The following is a 27,480-nucleotide window of genomic DNA, read 5'->3' as shown; positions in this document are numbered from 1 at the left end:
TAATACAATTTTATTGGTCGGTGAACCCAAGAATAAGTGTTATTAATTTAGTATGAAATCCTTGCATATCTTCTGGAAAATCCTTGCATATTTAGACATACATACACACAAAACATACACGCATATTAAAAGAGGCCGCGAGAGGATAGCATAGGATTAGGAGAAACAAAAAAAGGACGAAGAAGAGAGTTAATGCGATCTCAGGAAGATATTAGTCAATCGTCACCGTCCATTTCATATTTCATAGACACTAACTTACTTGGCCGCAACTCCCAACCACACCACGCTCTTTCTATTCCTCCCTACATATATTCCCATCTCAAAACTTCCTGGAGACAACCAAAAACATAAACACAAACGCCAATCGAAACTCTCGCGTTTACTATGGAGAAGAAGTGTTTTGGACTTGCGGTGGCATTTGTATTCTTAGTATTGGTTCATGTCTCTGTATCGGTTCCCTTTATAGTGCTTCATGGGATTGCAGCTGCATGTTCTGAGGGCAAAGAAGCTAACTTCACGCAGCTTCTCTCTAACTTCTCTGGCTCTCCAGGTTTTTGCCTGTAAATCAACACAACACCCTCTTATCTATTTTTATCAAATGATTATGAATTTGGTTTGATCTAACTCTTGTTGTTTTTTCGGTATTTGAATCCAGAGAAGTTGGAAATGGAGAACTCGATTCATGGTTCATGCCACTTGCTAAACAAGCGGAAATAGCGTGTGAGAAAGTGAAGCAAATGAAAGAGTTGCGTCAAGGATACAACATTGTTGGAAGATCTCAGGTTCTTGAAAATTCAAGAATATAAGTTTTTGTTTGTTCATTCTTTTTCCTTTCGTCACAAAATGGGAGCATGATTGAAAAAAAAAATCTTAAAGTGTCTAGCGTTAGGCCAATAAAGTCTTATAACTTTGTAGCTTGTATGATGATCTATTATTTTGATTCTACTAACGAAAATCATTGCAGTGTGATAAGAGTATATATGTATATTATCAGATTCAATGTCATGGATGATTGATAATGATGATGTGTTGACGGAACAGGGGAATCTAGTGGCTAGAGGCTTGATTGAGTTCTGCGATGGTGGACCTCCTGTTTACAACTATGTATCTTTAGCAGGTCCTCATGCTGGAATCTCCTCTGTTCCTATGTGTGGTGTAAGTTTTTCTTATTTAACTTCAATTATTTTCAAATGACTTGATTTTACTTATTCAATGACAGTGTTTCTGTTGTTACTTTGTTTGTCTTTTTTGGGGGGTAAAGTCTGGATTATGGTGTGAAATAGCAGATGAGCTAATCAAGTCAGATATTTATAGCGACTTCATTCAAGTAAATATATATAATTCTCTATCTATCTAAAATATCAGGATTAGTTTATATTAATCACTTCTTTAATGAATTTGCAGGATCATCTTGCTCCTAGTGGTTATCTCAAAATCCCTACGGTATGTTTCACTCAAACTTAGTTAGTTTAGAAGATTAAGAACATTTTTATAAGGTTTTAATATAATCTTTATTTTTGGGTTTCTCAGGAAATGAAAAAGTACCTAGAAAGTTCCAAGTATCTACCTAAGCTTAACAATGAGATACCAGGCCAAAGAAACTCCACTTACAATGAACGTTTCGCCAGCTTACATAACTTGGTTCTTATCATGGTGCGATCTCCTCAAAATACCATTTCTCTAATTTTTAAATCCATTGAATCCTCTCCTGATGATCGTGTTTTACAGTTTGAAGACGATAAGGTCATTGTTCCAAAAGATTCATCTTGGTTTGGGTTTTACCCGGATGGTGATTTCGGACCTCTTCTCACCGTTCGAGAGACAAAACTCTTTAAAGAGGATTGGATCGGTCTGAAACCATTGATTGATACAGGGAAAGTGGAGTTTGTGAGTGTAGGTGGCGCACACCTAAGAATGTCAAATATGGATATCGTCAAATATGTTGTACCTTATCTCCAAAACCAACCTTCTTCCGAGCAAAAAAGATTCAATCGCAAAACGAAAGAGCCTTTGCGCCCTTGAAAGAGCCAATATTTCAAGTTTCATATGCTTATTTATGCAATAGTGAAAAAACCTTAGTGATGGATGAATGTGTAGAACAAAAATCATTATTCATATAGATATCTTATTATATAAAGTTTGGTTCTTGAAAATTACTAATTAACATGATTGCGACACATTAAAAAATTATATTTAAGATTTTGACATGTGTTAATCCATCTCATAACTAAAATATCTTATTATATAAGATAATAACAAAAAATAATTTTGTTAAAAAGTAATTATTAATATTATTACTAGTAACTTTTCCATTTTTAAAATCCTTAAGAAAAGTAAAGCTTGGTTTTTCAAAATTACTAATTAATATGATTGTGACACATAACAATTTTATATTTAATATTGTGACATGTGTTAATCGATCTTGTAACTAAAATATCTTATTATATAAGATAATAACAAAAAGGAATTTTTTTAAAAACAATTATTAATATTATTAATAGTAATTTTCCATTTTTAAAATCCTAAAGAAAAGATCATTGCAAATAGTAATTTTCCTTCTAATATTGTTACATGTGTTTAAATATATATATATATATATATATATATATATAATGATTAAAAATACATATACTCAGATAATAAAAAAGAATTTCGAAAAAAAAATTAAAAACTTTTAATCATGAAAATTATTTCATAGTAACTTTATTTAGAATTTTCCTTTTTTCAAAATCCTAAACAAAAAACAATTTGAAACTAATTCATTTAATACTAATTTTCCTTTTCGATCAAAAATCTGATATATAATTATAAAATATTATATTAAGTTTGTTTCTTCAATGTTGCTAATTAATATAACTGTGGCATATTACAGTTATATATTTAAAACTGTGATATGTGTTAAACTATCATATAATTAAAAATATATATACTATGGTAATAACAAATGATTTTGTTTAAAAATTAATAATAAATAATATTTAATAGTGATTTTCCATTTTCAAATCTTAAAAAAATATTATTGAAAAATCTTATTTGATAGTAGTTACCTTTTAATATTTTGACATATGTGTTAGAATATCTCATGATTAAAAATATCTATACTAAGAAAATAAAAATTGTTTTTGAAAAAAAACAATTTCCAAAAATATTTGATGGTAAAAATAAATTTTAAAAATGACTTAATAGTAATTTTACTAGAAAATATATTTTTTAAATCATAAAGAAAAATTATTTGTAAAATTATTTATTTAATATTAATTTTTCTTTTCTAAAAACCTAAAGAAAAGATATTATAAAATATAGTTTGATGGTCATTTTCCTCTTAAAATTTTGACACGAGTTAAAATATCTCATGATTAATAAATTATATAATAAGATTATAAATTGTTTATTAAAAATTAAATTAAAAATTATTTAATAGTATTTTCTCTATTATTTATTTTTAAAATTTTAAATTGAAAAATTATTTTTCAAACAGTTTATTTAATACTAATCTTCCTTTTCTAAAATTCAAAGGAAATACAATTGTAAAAAATATTTGATAGTAATTGTCTCTTTTTATCTATTTACAATCTTAAACATTATAAAACTGTAAATGATTGTTTAATAGTAGTTTTACTTTCTCCAAATGCAAATTAAAAAAATATTTGTAGAATATTATTTCAAATTATTCTATAAATAATCAACTTTCGAATTTAAATAGTTAAATTTTCGTTTTGAAAATCATTAACTTTAAAACTGGACATCAAAATTATATATTTAAGATCGTGATATGTGTTAATCTACCTCATAATTAAAAATATATATGATAAGATAATAAAAATAAAATTTTTAAGAAAGTAATTATTAATAGTAATTTTCCATTTTAAAAATCCTAAAGAAAAGATAATTGTAAAAAATATTTGATAGTTATTAGATAATAAAATGAATTTTGAAAAAAATTAAAATTATTTATTAATAAAAATTATTTAATAGTTATTTTGTTTAGAAAATTTTCTTTATCAAAATCCTAAACAAAATAGATTTGAAAACTATTTATTCAATATTAATTTCCTTTTATATCAAATATCTGAATGAAAATATAATTAGAAAATATTATATTAATATTTGTTCTTGAAAGTTGCTAATTAAAATGATTGTGGCACTTGACATTTGTATATTTAAATTTTTGAGATGTGTTAAATTATCTCATAATTAAAAATACATATACTAAAATAATAACAAATTATTTGGTTAAAAATTAATTAAATTAATATTTAACAGTAATTTTCCATTTTTAAAATCTTAAAGAACATAAAACTACAAAATATTATTTGAATTTAATATTTTGACATGTGTTAGAATATCTAATGATTAAAGTTATATATACTAAGAAAAAAAAAATTTGAAAAAAGAATATTTTCAAAATTATTTAATAGTAGACAACGAATTTTAAAAATGATTTGATAGTAATTTTACTGTAAAGTTCTTTTAAAAAAACCTAAAAAAATATTTGTAAGATAATTTATTTAATACGAATTATTTCTTTTATATAATCCTAAACAAAAGATATTGCGAAAGATTATTTGATAGTAATTTTCCTCTTAAAATTTTGATACGAGTTAAAATATCACATGATTAATAAAATATATAATAAGATAATAAAAAAAACAAAAAAAATGAATTTTAAAGTAATTTAATAGTATTTTCTCTCTAATTTTATTTTAAATAATTAAACAAAAAAAGATTTGTCCAAAATTTTATTTAATACTAATTTTCCTTTTCTAAAATTCAAAAGAAAATGTAATTTAGAAAATTTTGATAGTAATTTTCATTTTATAATCTTAAACATAAGAAAATTGTAAAAGAGAGTTTAATAGTAGTATTCCTTACTTCCAATCCAAATCAAAATAAAAATATTTGTAGGATAATTATTTCAAGTTTTTTTTATAAATAATCAACTTTCCTATTTAAATAGTTAATTTTCTTTTTTAAAATCATAAACCAAAAGGAACTACAACTATCTTTATATATGATTAATCTCTCTCATATTTTGTCACTTCCCATATTTTGATACCAAACATAGTAAGAGGTACCTGAAAAATATTAGGTGAGTATTTCTGCATGTTCTTTTACATCTTCGCGTATTCTTTTTTTTTGGTGTCACATGTTGAAGAAATAACTAGATATATATCATGATCTTAACATTAAACTGATGTTGATTTTTTTAAAAAAGGTTTATAATTGTCATGCTGCCGTACGTTAGTTATTGCCACAATTATATTTATGCGTTTGTACATATAGATGTTATGTTGTAGTACAAAGTTAATGGGGAAAGTTAATGTGACTCTTATGCTTATCTATGATTATGTTTATGTGTGTTTATTTTTATCGACATATAAAATTGGTTATGCTACTTTAGGTCATGCTACTAAGAAATTTAAATAAAAAAAAATGACTTTGCAATTGAACATAGTTACTAATTATTGAATCAGAAATCGTAACTGAAAGTTATGTAGAAAAATGGACTTCTCCATGCTGCTAAGAAAGTTGGTTATGCTATTATAGGTCATGTTACTAAGAAAAGATTTATAATTGTCATGTTGCCGTACGTTAATTATTGCCACAATTATATTTATGCGTTTGTACATATAGATGTTATGTTGTAGTACAAAGTTAATGGGGGAAGTTAATGTGACTCTTATGCTTATGTATGATTATGTTTGTGTGTGTTTGTTCTTATCGACATATAAAATTGGTTATGCTACTGTAGGTCATGCTACTAAGAAATTTAAATAAAAAAGAAGGACTTTGCAATTGAACAAAGTTACTAACTATTGAATCAGAAATCGTAACCGAAAGTTATATAGAAAAATGGATTTCTCCATGCTGCTAAGAAAGTTGGTTATGCTATTATAGGTCATGTTACTAAGAAATTTAGATCAAAGAGAAGACATAGACAACATGATTATTGAAGTAGAAATCCTAATTGAAAGTAATGTGGAAAAATGAATTTTATTCTTAGAATAAGTCTCTTACCAACAGATGCAAGATGACATTTTAAAATAAAAATATTAATTTTCTATACGAGTTTGTTATCCAATGACTATCAACAAGAGTTAAGATCAAAACTTAAAAAATTTTGTTTATATTTTCCAAGTCTAGTTTTACAATTATATGATGCATTATCAAAAACCACTACAACTATTGAGCTTCAGATTTTTAAAACATAACGACAATAGTATTCTAACAAATATTATATATCAAGAAGTTCTCAATAATATATGATATATAGAAAAATAGATTAAAGTCACACCATGGATACTAAAGTAATCAAATTCGATGTTTTATCTAGCAATATATTTGATATTTAGCTGACTATTAGTAATACTTTCTTTTTAAAGAAATTAACTATCTTTTTAAAAGAAATTAACTTTTTTTTTGTAAAAGTACTCATTTTCCTATTAAATAATTAACTTTCTTTTTAATAGATAACTGTATGTTTTTAAAAATATAAACCAAAATAACTACAAATATTTCAAATATATATTCTTCTATGGTTTCTTTTTAGGATTTTAGAAATAAAAATTATTATTACATAATATAACAAGATTTTTTAATATTGGTATTTTTAAAATTCGTTTTTAATATCACATAACATTGTAAAAATTTGTACTTTTTAATTTAATACTAGCTTTTTAGTATCATGTTTAACATCGAATTATTAAAAAGAAAAGTTATTATTAAAAGTAAAGTTTTAAATTCACCTTGGTTTGGATTTAAAAAAGAAAAAAAATTATTATACAAATCTCTTTTATTAGGATTTTAGAAAATTAAAATCAAAACCACATAATCGCTTAAAAGTTTATAATTAATATGATTGTGACACATGACAATATATATTTTAGATTGTGACATGTGTTTAATCTTTTTAATCATAAATATATAATTTGCCTTGGTATCTCATTTATAAATAATTGATTGTAATTTTCCTTTTTTCAAATCCTAACCAAAAGATAATTGTAAAAGTACTCCTATTATTTTCCTATAATTAACTTTTCTTTTTAATAGATAATATTGTGTGTTTTAAAATATAAACCAAAAATAACTACAAATATTTCATATCTATTTAGATTTAAGCTTCCCTATGTTATTTTCACAAAACATAATAGTATTTACAAGAAAAATATTACCTTACTATCTTTTATATCTTTGTACAGCTTAATTTTTATTATCCTTACTACATCCTATGATGTTGTCATAAATTTTTCAAATTATGATGTTGTCGTAGGTGAGTATGTATGAATGTGATGAATATGTTTTTGTACATATAATACAAAATATATTGTTAGTTAAACAAAATATCTTCAATTAAAAAGTTGTTAGTTGTTTACAAGACTTAAAAAACATTTATAGAATCATACAAAGACAAGAAATATTTAGTGAAAAATATTTTAGAAACTAATTATAAAATAAGTAAATTTTCTTTTTAAAAAATCAAAAAATAAAATTTCACAACTAATCTTATTGTTTTTCTTTTAAATAACTAACTTTTATTATCAATAGATAGTTTTCTGTTAAAAAGTTATACACCAAAAACAACATCAAATATTTGTGCGGTATGATTGTAACATGTGCCAGTAAAAAATAGATTGTGAAATATGTCTATAAAAACAATCTATGTCAATAAAAACCTGACATATTTCACAATCTATTTTCTTACTGGCAAAACGTCAAATAACTAACTTTTATTTTGGATTTTTCTAAAATCCTATAAAAGAAATTTATAAAATAGTTTATCTTTTTAAAATGCTAAATAAAAGAGATTTATAAAATAGTTTTTCCTTTTTTAAATCCTAACCAGAATTTTTTTCTTTCCTTTTCTAGATCGTGACCAAAAAGATTTTTAAAATATTATTTAATAGTATTGTTCGTATTTAAGAATTTAATGATAATTATTATACTAAAAATTATTTAATTAACAAATAAAAATTGTAAAAAATATTACTGATATTGAAAAATGATGTTTGAAAATTGAATATTTAAAATACAGTTAATATTAACTAGAAATAGTTATTTGATATCAATTTTATTTTTTAAATCCTAGATAAAAGATAATTGTAAAAGATTAAGTAATCATTTTTTCTTTTTCTAAAGTCCTAAGAATAAAACGTAAAAGAATATTTGATAGTAGTTTTTCTAAAAACAAATTCCGAACAAAAGATATTTGTACCATATTTTCTAAGTCCTAAGCAAAAGATAATTATTTTATTAAATTTTAAATAAAAGATAATTATAAAATATAATGTTTTCCATTTTTAGATCTTAACAAAAGATAATTTTAAAATTTTATTTAATAGTATTTTTTAAGGAATTTGATGACAAATATGATTCTAAATTATTTAATTAACAAAAATCAGAAAATAGGATGTTGTCATGATTGGTTTTATATATGTTTGGTCGTACAAAAATCAACCATATGTTTTATATATATTTTCGTGTCTGATCATAAAAATAGATTATTATCATTATTGTCACCGTATGTGATCTTTATATGTGTTTGGTGAAAAATAAATCACGCTTCATAGTCATATTATTATATTTTTACTATGTAGTATTTTTCTAATTCCTTTTACATATACTGTTATTGTGGAAATATATTACTAATAAAGAATGAATTAAGAAAATCATTGAAGATTAAATAATTTTAAGAAAATGGTCAATTGATACTATAAATGAAAAGCAAATAATAATAAAGCACACATTGGAAAAACTACAGATCCAAAATGAAAAAAAAACCAGGGAAATTGATTGAAATATTATAACTAGAACATTACTTCTTATACTACTTTCAAGCAAAAATACCATAATATTTGAGTCTAATATTTAGTGACTTTTTAGCACAAATATTTAGCGATTATTATTTAGTATTTAGGGGATGAAGTTGAGTTTATAAAGATATATACAGTTTTCAAATGATATATATGATTGTGAATGTCGTATATTAAAAATTACATTAGAAGAACTTTATAATTATCTCTAAGATTGTGTCTTCTTCAACCTTTTACGATATATAATTAAATAATTTATTTATTTATTTTAATATTTATCACCACAAAACTGTAGTGTTTTTCTTCCGCAATACTATTGTTAACAAGTTATGTTTTTTTTATTCACACAATCAAGACTCATAAATATAGTCTTCAACATTCACATAACTTTTTGTAGTTATAAGATGCATGTAGTGATGGTTTCATTATCATTAATTAAATAATAAAAAGATGATCCAAAATGATTTCTTTTGGTTGAACAGCTAAAATTTCATCAGTCAAACCAAAATATATAGATGATACCTAATGCACACAAAAAATTCAAGAACCCTAAAATGACAATACAAAGTTCACTAAATGACTAAAAAATTTTTAGAATATATGTAAGCAAGAAGAACAACATAAAAGTAAGTTAATAGAAACATTGTGTCATCGAGTTTATTGGTCTTATTTGACTTTCAAGTATTTTAATTTCACTCTAAATTTATTTTTGGTTAAGGTTCGGTTTAAATTTTTAGGTATGAGTATTTTCTTTAACACTAAGTACAAAGTTGATAATAATTCAACTATGTGCCATAATTATTAAAATACAAATATTAACCTGAAAATGAGTTCTTAATTATAAAATATATTTCACAAACATATGCAAAATGAATCCTAAAACTATTTTAAAATAATTTATTGTTTTATATTCTTTAAAAAATTAAATCAGTAAACAAAACCCGTGCAACGCACGGGTCCATATCTAGTAAATAATATACACTAGATCTTGATCTGCGGTTGTTTAGTTTTTTTTTTTTTTATAATAAATATTGTATTCGTAATATATGGTAAGCGGATATTTATTTTAATCTGTAGTTTTTTTGTACTTAATATTGTATTTATAATATTTGATCGTATTACATTGAAAAGTTTGATTTTTTATGTGTTTAACTTAATATGACCGGTTTTCGATATCATATAAACAAATTCAACATTTATATTAAGTAAAACATTTGTATAAGCTATGCAGAAAATAATTTTTATTTATAAAAACATTTATTGTATAATCTTTGTTACCTTGAACCCAAGAATATAAGTTTCTTTTAATGGATTGTAACATAATCTTTGTTATTGGTTTTCTCAGGAAATGAAAAAGTGCCTGGAAAGTTCCAAGTACCCAGCTCATCTTAACAATGAGCGTTTCGCCAGCTTACACAACTTGGTTCTTATCCAGGTAAACTAGATCTCCTCGAAATAACATTTCTATACTTAAAAAAAAAAATCCAATGAATCCTCTCTTAATGATCCTGTTTTGTTTTACAGTTTAGACTTAGAGACGATGCGGTCATTGTTCCAAACGATTCATCTTGGTTCGGTTTTTACCCGGACGGTGATTTCGGACCTCTTCTCGCTGTTCAAGAGACAAAGCTCTATACAGAGAGGACTGGATCGTTCTGAAAACACCGCACGATACTGGTGGAAAAGTGAGGTATGAGAATGTAGATGGCGGCGCACACCAAAGAATGTCAAATATCCATATTGTCAAATACGTTGTGCCTTATCTCCAAAACCAACTTTCTTCCAAACAAAAAAGATTCAACCGAAAAACCGAGGAGCCTTTTATGTAGTGATGATTGTGTAGAACAATAATCCTTATTCATATAGATACCAATCTAATATAATCGAATTAAATCGTTGAGAAACGACGTATGAGATCTTCGTTACCTTCAAAGCTTCCACTATATCTATATACCTGATAGAAAGGATTAGAATTTTAATCATATAAAATCCAAAAAGGCAAATGGGAGTTGAATTTTGTTATTTCCTGCTGTTTACGGTAGCTTTATTTTCTTTTTTTTTTATTATATGACAGCCCAATAAGAATAAATCCGCCGAGTTTTCCCTTCCTTTTATAAATAGACCCAAATAACAGTTACGGAGATTCACATTAACTTAAGACTTACTTCGCGCTCTCCTTCTCTCTCTCGTTTACATTAAACCCCCTTTCTTATTTTTCACAGTCTCTCCAAAGAACGCAGAGAGAGGTTTCTTGATCTGTTAAAGCTTCCCAGAATGCCAAATTTTCCTGGCGGTTGTACGAGCGCAGATCAGTTCTCCAAATACGTAAGTTTTGATCCATATCCAAATCATCATGGATCCTTTTTAGTACGACTATTGGATTATACATTCAATCTCTCTGTGATCTGTAATTCAGGTTTATGAAAGAGTAAGGGAATGCATCTTGAGGTACATGAGCAAGGAAGCAACTGCGACACATCTACAAGATCGATATCAAATCCCATACGGATACACAGAGAGAGGTACGTAAAAAACCCTCCTTTACGCTGATGAATATCATTTTAATGGTGATTCTAATTCTTGATTCTGTAGCTTGGTGTTATATCGAAAAATTGAACCAAGATTTCTTCAGAACCTACTTTGAGAACGGTGCACCAAGTACGCCAAAAACAGAAACCCTAACCCACGTTTTTTTTTTGCTTGTCACACAAGTTTCATGCTTTTTGATAATATGAAAGGAAATAATGTTTTTTTGCGACTTGTGAAGATGCAGCAGCTCTTGCTAAAGTGGCAAAACAAACCGTTCTTGCTCCTCAAATCAAAGAAGAAACTGGATCTTGCAAGACTCCAAGTGAGTGTAACATTCATTCATATGAGAGAATAAAACAGAGTTCTGAGTTTTTTGTTTACGTTTTTGATTCTTTTTGTGGTTGTTGTGTAGATTCGCCACCAAAGAGAGATTCAGATAAGGCACCTGATACAACGTCCAGAGAGAAAGAGGAACAACGTAAGTAAACTTGTTCTTTGAGTTACTCATTGTGTGTAGTAACCTGAAACTTGAATGAATCGAATCTGTTTGTTGACTGATGATATGTCTTTGCTTCTCTTTAGTAATGGAGTTTGTTCGAAATCTCTTATCACGAGTGCCTGAAGAAGCTGCGCATCCACCACATGATGGTAATGCCATAGTCTCTGTGGAGCAGAGTTCAAGTAAAGCAGGGGGAGAGTCCCAAGCTATCCAGAAGCCAAAGCTTGAAACTTCTCAGCAACAGCAACAGCAGCCGCTTTACCCCAGTAATTAAAACTACTCTCTCAACTTTCTCCTCTGTCTCTATCTATCTCATTGTAATCTCAAACCTTGTTTTTTTTTCTTATTGTCTATGCGGTTTGGTTTCTTTCAGCAGCCGAGTTTTGGAAGAAGCTTTTGACTACTTTAGGTCAGATTGAGAGTAATACAGACAAAATGGTTAAACTAATGAGTGATGGACATGGATTTGCTTCTGCTGTGGGATCCTCCAAGAGACAGCGAGATGAGCAAAGGAAAGATAGAGGTGACAACGACGAAGCAGAGAAGCTGCAGGATCAGAACAGTCAACAGCCGGATGGACAATCTAGGGGAAACAAGGCTGCAAAGAAACACTAGAGAGATGATGAGGTTCTCACATTATAGTCTTTTATATTATAGCAGAGACACATGTTATGATAGCTTATTTTTCTTATTGTTATACTAGACACACTACTAGCTTAGCTACGCAATCTAAGAAACACTGGAGAGAGATTTTTATGGGCTCTCTCGAGAGACAAACATGTAAGAAGTTAAAAAAAAAAAAAACTAATATTCATTCTATCAAACCTCAATCCATTTATTACAAAACTTCACTAATGCAAAAGCTAAAGAACTCAGAAACTTCATATAGATGTAGATATATACGTACCTATCTAAAATAATCGAATCAGCTGGTAGACAGACGACGCATGAGATCTTCATCACCAGTCTTCTTCAAAGCATCAACGATTTTCTCAACCTGAGAAACTTTCAATCTTATTTTTTATCAAGCATCGATTTGGCAAGCTTCGCAGCTTCCCAAGAACGCCCCTGTTCGCAATAGTCCGAGCAAAAGAACAGAGTGTATATCCGTGTCTATCGTTGACACCACATCCGCCTTCTCAATCTCTTCATAGACAAGGAAACAATCATGATACCTTTCCAACAAACACAGCTCCCTGAGGACAAGACTGCACGCTAAACCATCAGGTCTAATCCCACGGATCAACATCAAGCGGAACATCTTCTCCGCCTCTTCCCATCTTTTCAAACGGATCAGCGACACAGTAGCCGGACTAAAACACTCAGTGAGAGAAACACCACCTAGTTTCACCAACTTATCAATCAATAATCCTGAGTTATTGAAATGTTATTGAGGTGTTTTAGAATTTTTGTGGTGTTATGAAGACGAAGTTGCAAGTAGTACCGTAACTTGTGAGTTATGTGTGACATAAAAACAAAGCCTGAAAGCACATGATATTTTACTTTAATGCATGGATATTTAGTATCCGAGTCATTAAATTAAGGACAATCTCGTAACTCATATCAAAGGTATGTATGTACATATTAAATCAACCAAGAATGGTAAAATGGCTAAACTTTTTTTCTTTTCCTTTAAATGGCTAAACTTTGGTGCCAGCTAAACTCCAAACACGCAGCTTCCCACTCTTGTCTCCGGTGAATAACAATCCGTCAGGACCAATTGTGATTGTGCCGACCGTGTTTGTAGAGAAGAACATCTTTCCTCTCTCTTCAAACCTGTTGCATAGTCCCCAAATGAAACAGAACGAGTGAACAACAATGATTGAGGTTACAGTAAGTCAGTAACACTATAGCTAGAGAGACACAAGCTAAGCTCCACTTACGATGGTAGATCACATATACTGACTGTTCCGTTTTCGTAAGAGCAGAATACAATAGGTTTGTCCTCTGCATCGGTTATTCCACTAAGAGTATGCACACTCTGTTTCAAACCACAAAGGAAGAGAAAACATTAAGACACGTTTTTTTCATAAATGTGGTTGTTTGTAATGGGAATAAGGTGTGTATAGGAAACTTACTTGTCCTTGTCTGCGTGTATTAGTAACTTTCAAACTGCCATTTTCAGAACAAGCCCAGACTTTGATGGTCCCGTCCAAAGAAGACGAAATGAGATATTGATCCCAACATAGGAGGGAGGTGACAGTGTCGGTATGTTGCCTCAGTGTCGTTGTACATTCCAGTGTATTGAGATCCCACACCTTTATTGTTTTATCAACAGAACCAGAGTATAGTTGCTGGCCTCCAACAATAAAGCATGTGACTTCACCGCTATGGTGTCCCTCCAGAGATGTGAGATATGTGAAAGGATCAGACTCGGAGTTAGTTGCTTTCCAGACAGATATACTACCAGACTGCACAAAAGCAACTTACTTTAGAACAAACAATGAAGCAGATAACTAACACAAGTAGAAAGCAAAAGAGAAAACTAAAATACTTACACTTGTCCCAACAAAAAGCATTCCATTACCAACAGTCATAGCACGGACCTGACCAACCACTCCGTTAAGATGCAAATCTTTACTGGTCTGAACGTTAAAAGCCTGCAGAATAGTGTTTAAGCAAAAACTATGAGAGCAGAGCCAAAGACAACACAACCAATCCAACTCAAGAGAATAATAACAGAAGTGTATACGAGTTAAGAAATTCCTTAAACTAACCTTAACAGCATTCGGCAAGCCAAGGAAAACCCATGGGCCTTCACTCATTAACGAGCCTGCTTCAGCCTGGAGGTTGATTGTATGAGCACACTGGCCAGTGTGGCAGTCCCATATTTTTAATGTACCATCGCTACTGGCTGAAAAGAGCTTATCTGAACCCTGAGGAAGGGCAATCCCCTTTAGATCCTATAGTCAACAACAATATTTTCAAATTAGCAGAAAATAAAAACGTTTTTCATTGAGCCATTAGTGAAGAGTAACAAAGAGAGATTTTAGAAAGGAAACAAACCTTCTTGTGTCCTTCAAGAGCAGCTACCATGACCATTCCGGGGAGGCTAGTCCAAGAGTGCAAGAATGAGCACTGATCACCTTTCTTGCAGTTTCCAGCTTTCCAAAACTTACACACACATTCCTTTGACTTGGGACTGCCTTTATCATTAGACCCCCACCTTCTCGTGTCTGAAACAGACGAGCCTCTTTGACCATGCGCAGCATTCTTCATCTGCTGCTCTGACACATTAGCTGATGTGCCTGAACCTTGTGGTTTTGTTGACCCATAAGTGCTACCATTCTTCCTAGGCATGTTGTCATCTGATGCCGTCCAGACCAGATTCCTGGACCACTTATTTGGACCCTTGTTCATCCTATTGCCATAAGGTCTTCTGGGAACTATATCAGCTGCAAAACCTTGATGTGTTTCCACTCCAAAGTTCCTTCCATTTGAGTATCTCCTTGGAGCCTTGTAGTAACTCATACTATAAAAACACATTGAGAAAAACACTAACTTTAGCAGACTGTACCCACAGAGACGATCTTGCTTCACCCATGATGATCCACAGTAAACCCAGAAGACTGAGAATCAAAACCCTCCAATCCTCTGACACTCCCAAGTTCATGCTAACATTCCAAGTATCGTGGCGCACCAAGTCCACAGAAATCATAAACAAAACCTAAAAAAATCTAATCTCCATTCCTAACCCTAATCTAATTCCAGAAACGTTCATCAAGTATAAAACCCTAACTATATACAAAACCCTAACTACCGTCATCCTTCATCGGCGAAACCCTAGCTTCGTGGGTAATCGATGCGAATAGGACGAGGATGTAACGGAATTGAAAGCACGAAGAACTTCATCGGAAACGTGGAGATCCCAAGCCGAAGAAGAAGCAAACCTGAGAGGTCTTCGAATCGGCAGAGAGGGAGCAAAAAAAGAAGATCTTTTTGATTTTGAATCAGCTCTTGCCTTGAGATGTATTTATAGATGGACAAAGATGTTTATTGCTATGGTTTCTCTATTGGGCCGCTCAACTAACAAGGCCCATAATCACATGGGCTGAACTTATTTGGGTTAATTTTCATTTTATGCTTTCCATTCTATCTATCTATTATATTAAAAGAGAAGTCATGACTTCTCATTCATGTTTGATTTTTTATAAAATGGACTATTAGAGTTGGTCACATTACATTTTTAATCATCATTAATCTTCATATTAGATAGAATACATTATTTTATTCAATCATTAGTAACCTTAATATTATATAAAAAGACAATAACTTCCCAATATTTTAGGGATTTCATATATAAGAGTAACAATATATTGAATCCAACTTATATTTAAATCATATATATATATATATATATATATATATATATATATATATATATTAAAATTTCGAAAATCTGTTTAAAAATATTTTAACAGAACCTAATTTTCAAAAATTATATGTAAATATTTTAACTAATTTCGTGATTAGTTTTGAAATATTGCTATACACTAATATATTCAGTTATCGTTTACAAAATGAAAAATAAATATTCTATATTTGTTATCAATTATATAATCAAAATAAATCATATTAAAAGAAAATTATTATGTTGATCTAAATATTTTAACAATATATTAATTTTCAAAAAATGTATGTAAATATTTCACTAATTTCTTAATTAGCAATGAAATATTATTATGCAATAATATATATACAGTTAATATTTATAAAATTTAAAATAAATATTCTATCATACACTTATCTATTTTATAATCATAATTATACATGTTAAAATAAAATTATTATATTGACATAAATATGATAAAGTTATATTAAATTGATAGATTATAAATTTTATTTTCATACATATAAAATATTTATGTTAAAAATATAATATGATGATAGACTACAATACATGTATATGGAAACAACATAGCTTAGATTTTTTTTATATACAATAACTGATTATGTAAAATGAAGAAATGTAAATATATTACTAAAATGATATCCAGTTTTAAAGGACGGGTAAAAATTTAACATAAATTAAATACAAAATAATTAAATATATTACTAAAATGACATCCAGTTTTAATAACTAAATACAAAGTCAAATACAATAATATAAATATATTTTAATATTTTACCAAGTTCTATTTCTATATATTTGTTCAATAATGAAATACTAATCTAACAAATAAAAAATACAAAGAAGAAATAAACACATGTAAAAATTTGAAACAAGCTATTTGATGAAAATAAGTATACTCTAATATTATTATGTTTGAAAAACAGTAAATTGACACATCTCATATATAAGTGATTACTATAATATATACCAATTTATAAGTGAAAACAAAATATTTATATAAATATAAATGAAAACAAATACCCGCGCGGTTGCCCGGATCCAAATTTAGTTATTTTAAAAAAATAGTTTCATATATTCTACTAAATTGCATCACTTCATGATTTTTTAAAATAAAAATATTATTAATGTCACAAAATTAATTTATATTTTTTTATTGAACAAATAAATAAGTATTTTGAATAAATCATATTAGATGTCTCATTTTCTCTGTTTCATCTTTTAAAAACTTCCTATAATGTAGAATTTAGAAAGATATCACTTTGTATTTGATTTTTAGGTATAATTTTCTATGTGTTACCAATTTTTGATTCAGATTATTATGCATCATCTAACACCTGCACATTTTTAAGAAACTAAATTCACTATCTTTTAGAATTTGTGAATTATATGTGACTAATCGGTGATGAATTAGTTTGAAAGAGACATTTTCCATCATAAACTTTTTGAAATTGTGTAAATGTGATGAATTAATTCCTTAGTCTTGAATTTGGATCTATTCACTTTTTGGCATATTTTACACTCTTCACTAAAACTTGGATGTCTTAATGAACGTAGAACAAAATGACTTCAAACCACTTGGAAATTGAAGCTAACATCCTTGTATAACTCTAGGCACCGGCCTACTTCTGTAAGATCGGGATATCAAGCGATATTTGGGATATAAGATGATATTAGGTATTCTGAGATAACTTGTACACGTCCCACTAGTCATATCTCGAGTTATATCATCTGGAATGACTTGATTCAAATTAGAGATGAAAGTAGACTCAAAGATATTTCTCTGGAAGACAAGTTCATATTTTAATTCCATCTATAATTTTTCCTTTGATTGTCAAACTTTCGAACTTCGGTTATGTCTTGCAAATGGAATGCGTTCATATCTTGATAATTCTTCAAGTACGATTGATCTTTGATCATTAAGTGATAACATTACTCTTTAGGTATCTATCATTTTGCGTGTACTTTGTTGCCTCGTTAAACTTTGACATGGAACTATTCAACGGGACAAAAAATCATGGTACGGAAAAAGAGTATAACCACACACAACATCTTATTCTCCCCCTAGAAGCATTATCTTCAGGAGATGTATTCTCATCATACATATCATCATTTTAGCATCATCTTCGGGAGATGCATATTCTTAGTGAATAAACTCGTTTGATTGTCATATTATCTCTTAGACCATAAGACATATGGTCGGTAGTATATCTTTTACACAAAATATATCTTGGTTTATTAGGACTCTGTATCCAAATTTCACAATCTTCTAAACCTTCACATTATGCATACTTATACATACGAGTTATTCTTTAGCTTCTTGTGGAAGTTACAAGTATGATTATCCTTCTTATCATACGAAATCACATCTTTGAATCATGAAAGAGATCGGTAAGTTTCCAATATCATAGTACTTCATGACCAAGATTTTTTTTCTTTATATGCTTAATATAATAGCGAGGTTATGTTCTCGAGAACTAACATTTACTGGTGAAAACTGTATTCTTATATTTTCATGTAAGCAACAGCATATAGCAGATTATTCGTAAAATCTTATTGTTCTTCAATGAATGTCCATATGATTATCTTCCGCATCATCACTAAAACGGGATGGTATAACGGGTTTGCCAAACATTAAACATTCGGTAAAATTTTGGTTTACTATTACATTTATCTTTATTTTCAAATTATTGTGTAATACAATATAATAGTGTCTTGGATAATAATTATGATTGAATGTATTCAACATTTTCCTTACTTATTGTCTCAACATTAGTAGATTTTAAATTTTTTATTATTTTATAAATGACTCCTTGAGATAATGACACTCCAAGTTCATATATCTAGAATTGAATCTTACTTTAGAATCAAAAACATACCCAACTTAAGATCTTATGTTATATCTTAGATTTTTTGACATTTGCAACTTGGAAAAATATAATGCGTTAATAATTAACGTTCGTTCCTATAGACAAACATGTATCTGCTCCTCTAGAGCTTACAATAATCTTGATACTACAAGACATCGTACATATACTAGTTGTTTTCCTTATAAGATAAGAAAATATATATCTTATTTGCTATGATCTTTATTTTCTCACTTTTTACGAGAATATTTTTTCTTAAAAGAAACTCAATGGGTTAGACCTTGCAAATATTCATTTCCAGATCCGCGTTTACGATCACTTTTGTAACCACTTCCTTGAGCAATAATGAAAATTTTCCTCAATATATAATATTACATTCATTTTAGGGAGTGAATCATAATTAAATGAGATATTGCACCTCCTATACACAGATAATAGCAAAATGGACGTTATTCGATTTTTTTCTCAATAGCTCTTTCTATTGGTCAAAATGGTGTAGCAAAATATAAACTCATGATATTGTTTATCATATTATCTCCAAGACAATAATATTCGTATGAAATAGAGTATGTTTCTTTAACATCTCTATATTAATAATTTTACAGACTTAGAAGTCTCCAAAATCAACCTTCTTCTAAACAAAAAAAAGATTCAACTGCAAAACCAAGGAGTCTTTGCCTACTTAAAAGAGAAAATGCTTATTTATGTAGTGATGCTTGTGTAGAACAATAATCCTTATTCATATAGATATAATTAGGGGTGGACGCAAAGCGAGTCCTTGCATTTTTATATATATTTGATATTTGCCTTGCTTTGAACGAGTAATGGATTTTTGGACTTGTACTTGCCTTGTCGGAAAGTACTTGTTATTTCGAGTACTTGTCCAAAAATATGTTACTTGCAAGTTACTTATCTTTTTCGATTACTTACTACTTACAAATAGTTATGAATTATTTGAATATATTTCCAAGTTTTTAAGAATTACTTGATAAATAATATTCTGTGAGAGAAAGTTTTGAAATTTTGTTTTGCTTATTCGACTTGGTAAATAACAGTTTATTTTAAATAAAATATATGTACCTAGTATAAAAAAGGAATACAATACAAATATCTCGATATGAAAGTATTGTTTACTTTTTACAACACAAAATCTTAGTTTAGGACTTTAGTTTTTATGGCTTAGTTATCATTTTTCAATCGTTAAACAAGTAACGAGTAATAGTAAGGCGAGTCGTTAAATTTTTCGTGATATTTGTTATTTGCCTTGTACTTGCGAGTATCAAAACTCAACGACTTGATTTGATATTTGACTTGGCAACAACGAGTACTTGAAAAAATGAGGCGAGTACGGGTCAAGTAACAGGTATAAGCAAGTAACGAGTATTCGTGCCTAGCCCTAGATATAATATACATGACCTAACTAATATAATCGAATTAAATCGTTCAGAAACAACATATGAGATCTTCATTACCTTCAAAGCTTCAAAGATTTCTATACCTGATAGACTGGATTAGAATTTTAATCATATAAAATCCAAAAGGCAAATGGGAGAGTTGAATTCTGATTATGGTAAATCATTAACGTTATTTTGCGGTAGCGTTATTTTTTTGATTATATGACAGCCCAATAAAGAACAAATCGGCCGAGTTTTAAAATAGCCCCAAATAACAGTTACGGAGATTCACATAACTTAAGACTTACTTCGCGTTCTCCTTCTCTCTCTCTCGTTTACATTAAACCCCCTTTCTTATTTTTCACAGTCTCTCTCTGTCTCCAAAGAACGCAGTGAGAGGTTTCTTGATCTGTGAAAGTTTCCAAAAATGCCAAGTCTTCCTGGCGGTTGTACGACCGAAGCTCAATTCTCCAATTACGTAAGATATGATCACCGATCCAAGAATCTCTCCGGAATCATGGATCCTTTACGTATGAATGTTGGCTACAACAATCTCTTTCTTCTCTCTGTTTCAGGTTCATGAAAGGGTCAGGGAGTGCATCATGAGGTACATGAGCAAGGAAGAGACTGCGAGACATCTACGTGATCGATATCAGATCGTATACCGATGCACAGAGAGAGGTAAAAAACTACTTTTACGCTGAATCATTTAATGAGTCCATGGCAAAAAAAAAGGCCTTCAGTGATTCTGATTCTTGATTCTGTAGCTTGGTGCAATATTGAAAGATTGAATCAAGATTTCTTCAGAACCTACTTTGAGAACGGTGCACCAAGTACGCCAAAAACAGAAACCCTAACCCACGTTTTTTGCTTGTCGTGCAAGTTTCATGCTTTTGATTGAAGGAAATAATGTTTTTTTTTTCTGCGACTGGTGAAGATGCAACAGCTCTTGCTAAAATAGCAAAAAAAACCGCTCTTGCTCAAATCAAAGAAGGAACTGGATCTTGTAAAACTCCAAGTGAGTGTACATATTCAAATGAGAATAGAACAGAGTTCTGAGTTTTTGTTTTAGTTTACGTTTTTGATTCTTTTTGTGGTTGTTGTGTAGATTCGCCACCAAAGGGAGATTCAAATAAGGCACCGAGTTTTTTCTCTGATACAAGTTCCAGAGAGGAAGAGCAACAACGTAAGTAAACTTGCGCTTTGTCTTTGAGTTACTGTACCCAAAACTTGAAGAATCTGTTGGTTGACATATTGTCTTTGCTTCTTTTTAGTGATGGAGTTTGTTCGAAATTTCTTATCACAAGAGCCTGAAGAAGCTGCGTGTGCACATGATGGTAATCCCATAGTCTTCGTGGAGCAGAATTCGAGTAAAGCAGGAGAACAGTCCCAAGCTCTAGAGAAGCCAAAGCTTGATGAAACCTCTCAGCAGCAGCAGCAGCAGCAGCCGCCACATTATCCCAGTAATTAAAACTACTCTCAACTTTCTCCTCTTGTCTCTCTCTCACTGTTATCTCAAACCTTGTTTATTTTTTTGTCTATGCGTTTGGTTTCTTTCAGCAGCCGAGTTTTGGCAGAAGCTTTCGGCTACTTTAGGTCAGATTGAGAGTAATACAAGCCACATGGTTAAACTAATGAGTGATGGACATGGATTTGCAGCACAGTCTTCTGCTGTGGTATCCTCCAAGAGACAGCGAGATGAGCAGGAAGAAGAGAGAGGTGGCAATGACGAAACAGAGAAGCTGCAGGATCAGAACATTCAGCTGCCACAACAAACGCATGGACAATCTCGAGGAAACAAGGCTGCGAAGATACTTTAGAGGATTTGACAGAGAGATGCGGTTCTCACGTCAGCAAATAGTTTCTTTTTTATTACCAGAAAAATACTGCAGAGACGCATGTTGGTTTGATGCTTATTTCGCTTATTGTCATCCTACACACTACTAGCTATGCGGTTTAACAAACATAGTGGAAATATTTTTATAGGCTCTCTCTCAAGGCTTTTGCATTGTTGGTCCATGACCCGAAAATATGAGAAGAGATAAACATGTAACAAGTTAAAGACCATATATACATTCTATCAAACCTCAATTCATTTATTTCAGAGCATAATAAATCACATTGGCAACATTTTCATCTTCTTTGACACCAAAATGAATCGGTCCACCACTTCCTAGGAAACTGATACATAACATCACTACAAAACTTCACTAATGCAAAAGCTAAAGAACTCAGAAACTTCATATAGATGTAGATATATACGTACCTATCTAAATTAAGTCGAATTAACTGGTAGAGAGACGACGCATGAGGTCTTCATCACCAGTTTTCTTCAAAGCATCAACGATTTTCTCAACCTGAGAAACTTTCAATCTCATTTTCTTATCGAGCATCGATTTCGCAAGCTTCGCAGCTTCCCAAGAACGCCCATGTTCGCAAAGTCCGAGCAAAAGAACCGAGTGTATATCCGTATCTATCGTTGACACCACATCCGCCTTCTCGATCTCTTCATACACAAGGAAACAATCATGATACCTTTCCAACAAACACAGCTCCCTGAGGACAAGACTGCACGCTAGACCATCAGGTCTAATCCCACGAACCAACATCAAACGGAACATCTTCTCCGCCTCTTCCCATCTCTTCAAACGGATCAGCGACACAGTAGCCGAACTAAAACACTCAGAGAGAGAAACACCACCTAGTTTCACCAACTTATCGATCAACTTCGAAAGATCCTTCACATCCTCACCATTCTCCAAAACCCCTTGAATCAAAACACTAGCAGTAACACGATTCGGCAAGCATCCTCTATCTCCCATTCTATCCAACACCATCAACGCCTCTCGAACCCGCTTCTTCTCAACAAAAGCTTGAATCACCAAAGTATAAGTAACCGCATTGGGACTAATAAACCCATCTTCTTCTTTCTCCATCTCTGCCAACAACTCTAACGCCCTCTCCATCTCACCACACTTGCAAACACCTTCAAGAATCCTCGAATACGTCACCGTGTTAAGCACGCATCCGTTCTTACTCATGCCCTTAGCTATCTTCCAAGCTTCATCAACCTTACCGACATTGCAAAACCCATTGATCAAAGACGTGTAAGTCATCACATCAGGACAAAGATCAAAACTTTCCATCTCTTCCATCAACTCCACAGCCACACTCATATCACCCTTATCAGCAAACAACCTAACCACCACATTATACGCAACCGTGTCTGCACATAACTCGAACTCAGGGAACTTCCGCAACACCCACAACGCCTCATCAGCGAGCTTCGCTTGGCCACAAAGAGACAGAACGATCCTCATCGTTTTAACACTAACAAAGCACTCATCTTTCTTATAGGACTCAACAACGTCCTTGATCAGATCTGGGTTTGCTCTGATCTCGAGAAAGTCGCAAGCTTTGGTGTACATGTAAGGACTGTGTCTGTGTCCCGATTGAGTTCCTGCCCATATGAAAAACCTAAGACCCGATCGAAATTGGTTTGGTTGGCATCTTCGTATCACCTCGTTGATACAAGACGCGTCGATTTTTACCTTCGTTGAGGCTAGTTCCTTCTCGAGGTTGTTGCTTGTGCATCGCTGAAGATGGTTGTATAGTCTCTCGGCGGGTGAGGCGGTTGTGGAGAATCGTAAAGGTGAGAGCTTTGAGGGTTGGGATTGAAATGAGGGAGAGACCCGACGACGGATCAAGCGAAGTAGCATCCGGTTGTTTGCGAAGGTGTATCGATTGTAAGGTTTCTAAAAGGACGAGGGGACTTGAGAATTGGTTGAGAGAGAGAGAGAGAGTGCTTAGCTCACGGAAAGGATGACGACGAAGGCTATAGTTTATGGGCTTACATAGTTCGGCCCATTAACATCCAATTATTAACCCAATAACAGTCTCGTGTGCTGTGTACTTGCAGTAATAAGGGCTGGGCGTTCGGGTACCCATTCGGGTTTCGGTTCAGTCCATTCGGGTTTCGGGTTTTCAGGGTCAAAGATTTCAGCCCCATTCGGATATTTCTAAATTTCGGTTCGGGTTCGGTTCGGATCTTTGCGGGTTCGGTTCGGGTTCGGATAATCCATTTAAAATGTTTTTAAATTTTCAAAATTCATTATATACTTTAAATTTTCAAAATCTATAAGAAAAATAATATATTACATATAAATTTTCATAACATATATGTCAAAATACCTTAATTTAACATATAAATTGTTTTTTGAATATTTGGATAAAGAATCAATAGATATTTAACTATTTTTGGTGTTTTCACTATACTTTAGCTATTTGAAACATTTACTTTTGACTATTTGCATATATTTTTCGAGTATTTTGGAAAACTTAAAGGTATCTTATATATTTTTAATATTTTTAATATACATTATATATAAAAATAATGTATATATTTAAATATATAAATTGATTTCGGATATATTCGGGTACCCAGAATACTTCGGTTCGGATCGGGTTCGGTTTCGGTTTCTTAAATACCAAAATTTTGAACCTGTTCGGATATTTAATCAATTTCGGTTCGGATACGGTGCTATTTTTTCGGATCGGGTTCGGTTCAGTTTTTTGGGTTCGGATTTTATAAGACAAAGGTCACGTGATTTTATTACTGAACCCCGCCAAAGAATATTATTCAGCAACTGCGATCGTTTGATGAAATTATATTATATAATTACTGCGCATGACTAAAAATTTTGAGCTATTTCCGCTAAGACAAGCTCGTAGACGTACATATTCCAACGTAACAAGCGAAGGAAGTTGTTTTAACTTTTAGATTATTTATATATTAATATAAAAACAGTGTAAGATAAATAAGTGTAGTTAACTCAACTGAAAAAAACATTAGAGACGAATCATATTTGATGATATGATCGAATATAGAAAAATTACATACTGTGGTTTGAGGTATGAAAAAATAACGAGTTTCGATCCAGAACTTCGTCAAATAAAAAACGTTGTAGGATAAATAGTTTCATAATTTTGCTAAATTTGTAATTAAGCTTCTCAGCTAGTCCAAGGTGTTTAGAAAGATCAATTGTGTATTTACATCAAACTAGTTTAACTAGATAGCTTCACTATTTGGTTACTATTGTAACTAATTTTTGCTAATTTTATATTACTTATGAGGGTTACATCATACATATAGCACTTAAACTTAATAAGGCCAATCATCCAATATTGCCCCCACACAGCCAGCTTAACACCAAACCAACACAGCAACCAAAATTAACAAAACACCCTTCCTTCCTCTCACGAGCGTGGACGCAAGGCTTCAAAATTCAGCCCATGAGCCACTTGACCAGCACAAGCAACCCACGGGTTAATTGGAACGGGTCGCTGATTGTGTTGATGGTTTGGTGATGGCCCAGCCACACGCTCACACGAAGGACACATGATGAGTGTAGTCGGTGGAGTCATTTGGCCGTAGAACTGTGGAGACAGCTTGAGAGTTCGAAGCTCCATAGCCTCTTTCTGAAGTCGCCTATTCTCCTCCGTTAGTTTCTCTACGCACCGTTTCAAGTATTCACAATCCACCTCCGTTTGCTTTAATTTGGTTCTGTAACCAAACCAAAAAAAAATATTCAGCCTAACCGAATCAAAACTAACCGGATATAAATGCAATTTATTGCAAATTGGAGAAAATATCTCACCTAGCTCTTCTGTTCTGAAACCAGACTTCCACTTGTCTTGCTGTCAAGTTCAGCTTCTTGGCCAAAGCTAGCTTCTGTTTCTGTATAATTACAAAAATACCCTCGTTATTTCAGAGTTATTACAATAAAAACTATCTTTGACAAGAGTTTTTTTTTTTGGAACTTACGGGATTGAGAGTGTTGTGTTCTTTGAAAGTCTCTTCAAGAAAAGCAGACTGATCTTTAGATAATCGGAGCTTCTTCCTCGACGTTTCACCGCCGTCTTCTTCTTCGTCGGAGGTTCCACGCGAGTAACCTCTATCCGGAGTGATATCATCGTGGTGGTCGGAGATTCCTTCTCTCTCACTCCTCTTCCCGCCGCTTATGGTGCTCGAGATCGTACTGTTAGGAGACGACACTCCTGCTTCCTCCTCGCAATCCACCGTTGTTGGAATACTGTTCACGTCTATTTTGCCAAGATCTGCAAAGAAGCAAAAACAAGACAGTCAAATACTGAAAGGCTTTCAAATAGCACACAAGATCTTGGGAGGATTAAAGTTAAGATCTGAAGCAAATACCTGATGAAGAAGCGAATGTTTGGTTCCATGGAAATCTAGGGAGATTGTTGGATATGGACGAGTTAGGGTTCTGAGTCAGCTGAAGAGGTGTGTGATCTTGTGAAAGTCCTAAGCTCAGGCTCAAACCCAGATCTTCTTTTCTCATCATCATGACTTATTCTGTTCTTATGAATCTAGATGAGAACAGAGAGGATTTGATCTTTATGTGGAGAGAAAGAAATCAAGAAGAAAGATACAGATGAGAAATGGTATTTTTCTTTTCTAAAGAGAGAGATCAGGTTTGTTGTGGCGAGTATGTGTGATGATATTGAGGCAAATAAGGTCTTATTAATATAGGAGTTGAATGATGAGAGTTTGTCAGGTGGCTAATTACAATCCATCATTATTGATTTTATTTTCTATAGTCTATTACTTGTTTATATGCCCAACTTGTCCCCTTTAGCTTTTGCCATGTCTTCCTCTTTTGTACTTTCCACCATTATTGATGTATTATATTTTATCTTTCATTTCCCACAAGAACCCATGTACTCAATTTTGTGTATAATGTAACCGTGCACATATGCATAGTTTTTTTTTTTTTGAGACACACATATTTTTTTGGTAAAAATGTTAAGTTTATTACCAATTTTCTATTTTTTACAGACATACAGAGATAACAAGAAGCAGAGCAAACAGAAATAAATCTAACACAGACTCAAACCTAATATTACAGAGCCTATCTACAAGCAAAACAGCAGCACACAAAGCCTAATATTACAGAGACACACATATGCATAGTTGTGTCTGTCTCTTGGGTCTTGAGATTTAAAACCAGTG

At 31.2% G+C, this 27,480-nt stretch overlaps 6 protein-coding genes across 11 annotated transcripts; 3 read left to right on the top strand and 3 right to left on the bottom strand.

Annotated features, from left to right (window-relative positions):
• The first annotated feature begins 231 nt into the window (after positions 1-231).
• On the top strand, positions 232-2,161 carry LOC108835218 (uncharacterized). The gene is made up of 7 exons (XM_018608499.2): positions 232-560; positions 656-782; positions 1,042-1,155; positions 1,262-1,327; positions 1,405-1,443; positions 1,531-1,653; positions 1,729-2,161. Exons 1-7 carry the CDS (start codon positions 385-387, stop codon positions 2,020-2,022), a joined length of 939 nt encoding a protein of 312 aa, XP_018464001.2. The 5' UTR covers positions 232-384; the 3' UTR covers positions 2,023-2,161.
• An 8,796-nt stretch (positions 2,162-10,957) lies between these two features.
• On the top strand, positions 10,958-12,644 carry LOC108832135 (uncharacterized). 3 transcript variants are annotated; one of them, XM_057007052.1, is made up of 7 exons: positions 10,958-11,135; positions 11,227-11,332; positions 11,403-11,468; positions 11,584-11,661; positions 11,752-11,817; positions 11,922-12,104; positions 12,212-12,644. In XM_057007052.1, the coding sequence occupies exons 1-7, from the start codon at positions 11,085-11,087 to the stop codon at positions 12,451-12,453; spliced, it is 792 nt and encodes a 263-aa protein (XP_056863032.1). In that variant the 5' UTR covers positions 10,958-11,084; the 3' UTR covers positions 12,454-12,644. The 3 variants fall into 3 exon arrangements, with proteins under 3 accessions (XP_056863032.1, XP_056863031.1, XP_018461137.1); XM_057007051.1 differs by having other exon boundaries at positions 11,578-11,661; positions 12,215-12,642; XM_018605635.2 differs by having other exon boundaries at positions 11,578-11,661; positions 12,212-12,640.
• Positions 12,645-13,223: 579 nt separating this feature from the next.
• Positions 13,224-15,761, bottom strand: LOC108832134 (zinc finger CCCH domain-containing protein 59-like). 3 transcript variants are annotated; one of them, XM_057006722.1, is made up of 7 exons: positions 15,729-15,761; positions 14,845-15,310; positions 14,556-14,741; positions 14,337-14,438; positions 13,917-14,249; positions 13,722-13,819; positions 13,224-13,614 (listed from the first exon to the last, which is right to left on the bottom strand). In XM_057006722.1, the coding sequence occupies exons 2-7, from the start codon at positions 15,307-15,309 to the stop codon at positions 13,479-13,481; spliced, it is 1,320 nt and encodes a 439-aa protein (XP_056862702.1). In that variant the 5' UTR covers position 15,310; positions 15,729-15,761; the 3' UTR covers positions 13,224-13,478. The 3 variants fall into 3 exon arrangements, with proteins under 3 accessions (XP_056862702.1, XP_056862704.1, XP_018461136.1); XM_057006724.1 differs by lacking the exon at positions 15,729-15,761 and adding an exon at positions 15,599-15,658; XM_018605634.2 differs by lacking the exon at positions 15,729-15,761 and having other exon boundaries at positions 13,226-13,614; positions 14,845-15,395.
• Positions 15,762-20,809: 5,048 nt separating this feature from the next.
• On the top strand, positions 20,810-22,485 carry LOC108832133 (uncharacterized). Of its 2 annotated transcripts, none has more exons than XM_057006678.1 (7): positions 20,810-20,928; positions 21,026-21,131; positions 21,218-21,283; positions 21,388-21,468; positions 21,559-21,636; positions 21,725-21,913; positions 22,110-22,485. In XM_057006678.1, the coding sequence occupies exons 1-7, from the start codon at positions 20,878-20,880 to the stop codon at positions 22,268-22,270; spliced, it is 732 nt and encodes a 243-aa protein (XP_056862658.1). In that variant the 5' UTR covers positions 20,810-20,877; the 3' UTR covers positions 22,271-22,485. The 2 variants fall into 2 exon arrangements, with proteins under 2 accessions (XP_056862658.1, XP_018461134.1); XM_018605632.2 differs by having other exon boundaries at positions 22,011-22,485.
• Positions 22,486-22,498: 13 nt separating this feature from the next.
• LOC108848817 (pentatricopeptide repeat-containing protein At5g47360) lies at positions 22,499-24,253 on the bottom strand. The gene is made up of 2 exons (XM_018622262.2): positions 22,717-24,253; positions 22,499-22,631 (listed from the first exon to the last, which is right to left on the bottom strand). The coding sequence occupies exon 1, from the start codon at positions 24,167-24,169 to the stop codon at positions 22,736-22,738; it is 1,434 nt and encodes a 477-aa protein (XP_018477764.2). The 5' UTR covers positions 24,170-24,253; the 3' UTR covers positions 22,499-22,631; positions 22,717-22,735.
• A 1,177-nt stretch (positions 24,254-25,430) lies between these two features.
• Positions 25,431-26,984, bottom strand: LOC108832132 (homeobox-leucine zipper protein HAT2). Its single transcript, XM_018605631.2, has 4 exons — positions 26,665-26,984; positions 26,275-26,567; positions 26,108-26,187; positions 25,431-26,013 (listed from the first exon to the last, which is right to left on the bottom strand). The coding sequence occupies exons 1-4, from the start codon at positions 26,813-26,815 to the stop codon at positions 25,707-25,709; spliced, it is 831 nt and encodes a 276-aa protein (XP_018461133.2). The 5' UTR covers positions 26,816-26,984; the 3' UTR covers positions 25,431-25,706.
• Between the last annotated feature and the right edge of the window lie 496 nt (positions 26,985-27,480).

Source organism: Raphanus sativus, chromosome 4 (assembly GCF_000801105.2).
Source record: "Raphanus sativus cultivar WK10039 chromosome 4, ASM80110v3, whole genome shotgun sequence".
Taxonomy (NCBI): Eukaryota; Viridiplantae; Streptophyta; class Magnoliopsida; order Brassicales; family Brassicaceae; genus Raphanus; species Raphanus sativus.
The sequence above is the reverse complement of the archived record's forward strand: the minus strand, read 5'-3'. Positions and strand labels throughout refer to the sequence as shown.

Excerpts from the sequence above, each read along its gene's own strand:
- LOC108835218 (XM_018608499.2), top strand. The coding sequence starts at position 385 with ATGGAGAAGAAGTGTTTTGGACTTGCGGTGGCATTTGTATTCTTAGTA. Across the intron at positions 783-1,041 it reads ACATTGTTGGAAGATCTCAG|GGGAATCTAGTGGCTAGAGG; the intron begins GTTCTTGAAAAT and ends TTGACGGAACAG. Across the intron at positions 1,654-1,728 it reads ATAACTTGGTTCTTATCATG|TTTGAAGACGATAAGGTCAT; the intron begins GTGCGATCTCCT and ends CGTGTTTTACAG.
- LOC108832133 (XM_018605632.2), top strand. The coding sequence starts at position 20,878 with ATGCCAAGTCTTCCTGGCGGTTGTACGACCGAAGCTCAATTCTCCAAT. Across the intron at positions 21,132-21,217 it reads ATACCGATGCACAGAGAGAG|CTTGGTGCAATATTGAAAGA; the intron begins GTAAAAAACTAC and ends TTGATTCTGTAG. Across the intron at positions 21,914-22,010 it reads GCAGCCGCCACATTATCCCA|CAGCCGAGTTTTGGCAGAAG; the intron begins GTAATTAAAACT and ends GGTTTCTTTCAG.
- LOC108848817 (XM_018622262.2), bottom strand. The coding sequence starts at position 24,169 with ATGCTACTTCGCTTGATCCGTCGTCGGGTCTCTCCCTCATTTCAATCC.
- LOC108832134 (XM_018605634.2), bottom strand. The coding sequence starts at position 15,324 with ATGTGTTTTTATAGTATGAGTTACTACAAGGCTCCAAGGAGATACTCA. Across the intron at positions 14,742-14,844 it reads CTCTTGAAGGACACAAGAAG|GATCTAAAGGGGATTGCCCT; the intron begins GTTTGTTTCCTT and ends TGTTGACTATAG. Across the intron at positions 13,820-13,916 it reads ATACACGCAGACAAGGACAA|AGTGTGCATACTCTTAGTGG; the intron begins GTAAGTTTCCTA and ends GGTTTGAAACAG.
- LOC108832132 (XM_018605631.2), bottom strand. The coding sequence starts at position 26,815 with ATGATGATGAGAAAAGAAGATCTGGGTTTGAGCCTGAGCTTAGGACTT. Across the intron at positions 26,568-26,664 it reads AACATTCGCTTCTTCATCAG|ATCTTGGCAAAATAGACGTG; the intron begins GTATTTGCTTCA and ends GCTTCTTTGCAG. Across the intron at positions 26,014-26,107 it reads TTTCAGAACAGAAGAGCTAG|AACCAAATTAAAGCAAACGG; the intron begins GTGAGATATTTT and ends GTTTGGTTACAG.
- LOC108832135 (XM_018605635.2), top strand. The coding sequence starts at position 11,085 with ATGCCAAATTTTCCTGGCGGTTGTACGAGCGCAGATCAGTTCTCCAAA. Across the intron at positions 11,333-11,402 it reads ATACGGATACACAGAGAGAG|CTTGGTGTTATATCGAAAAA; the intron begins GTACGTAAAAAA and ends TTGATTCTGTAG. Across the intron at positions 12,105-12,211 it reads ACAGCAGCCGCTTTACCCCA|CAGCCGAGTTTTGGAAGAAG; the intron begins GTAATTAAAACT and ends GGTTTCTTTCAG.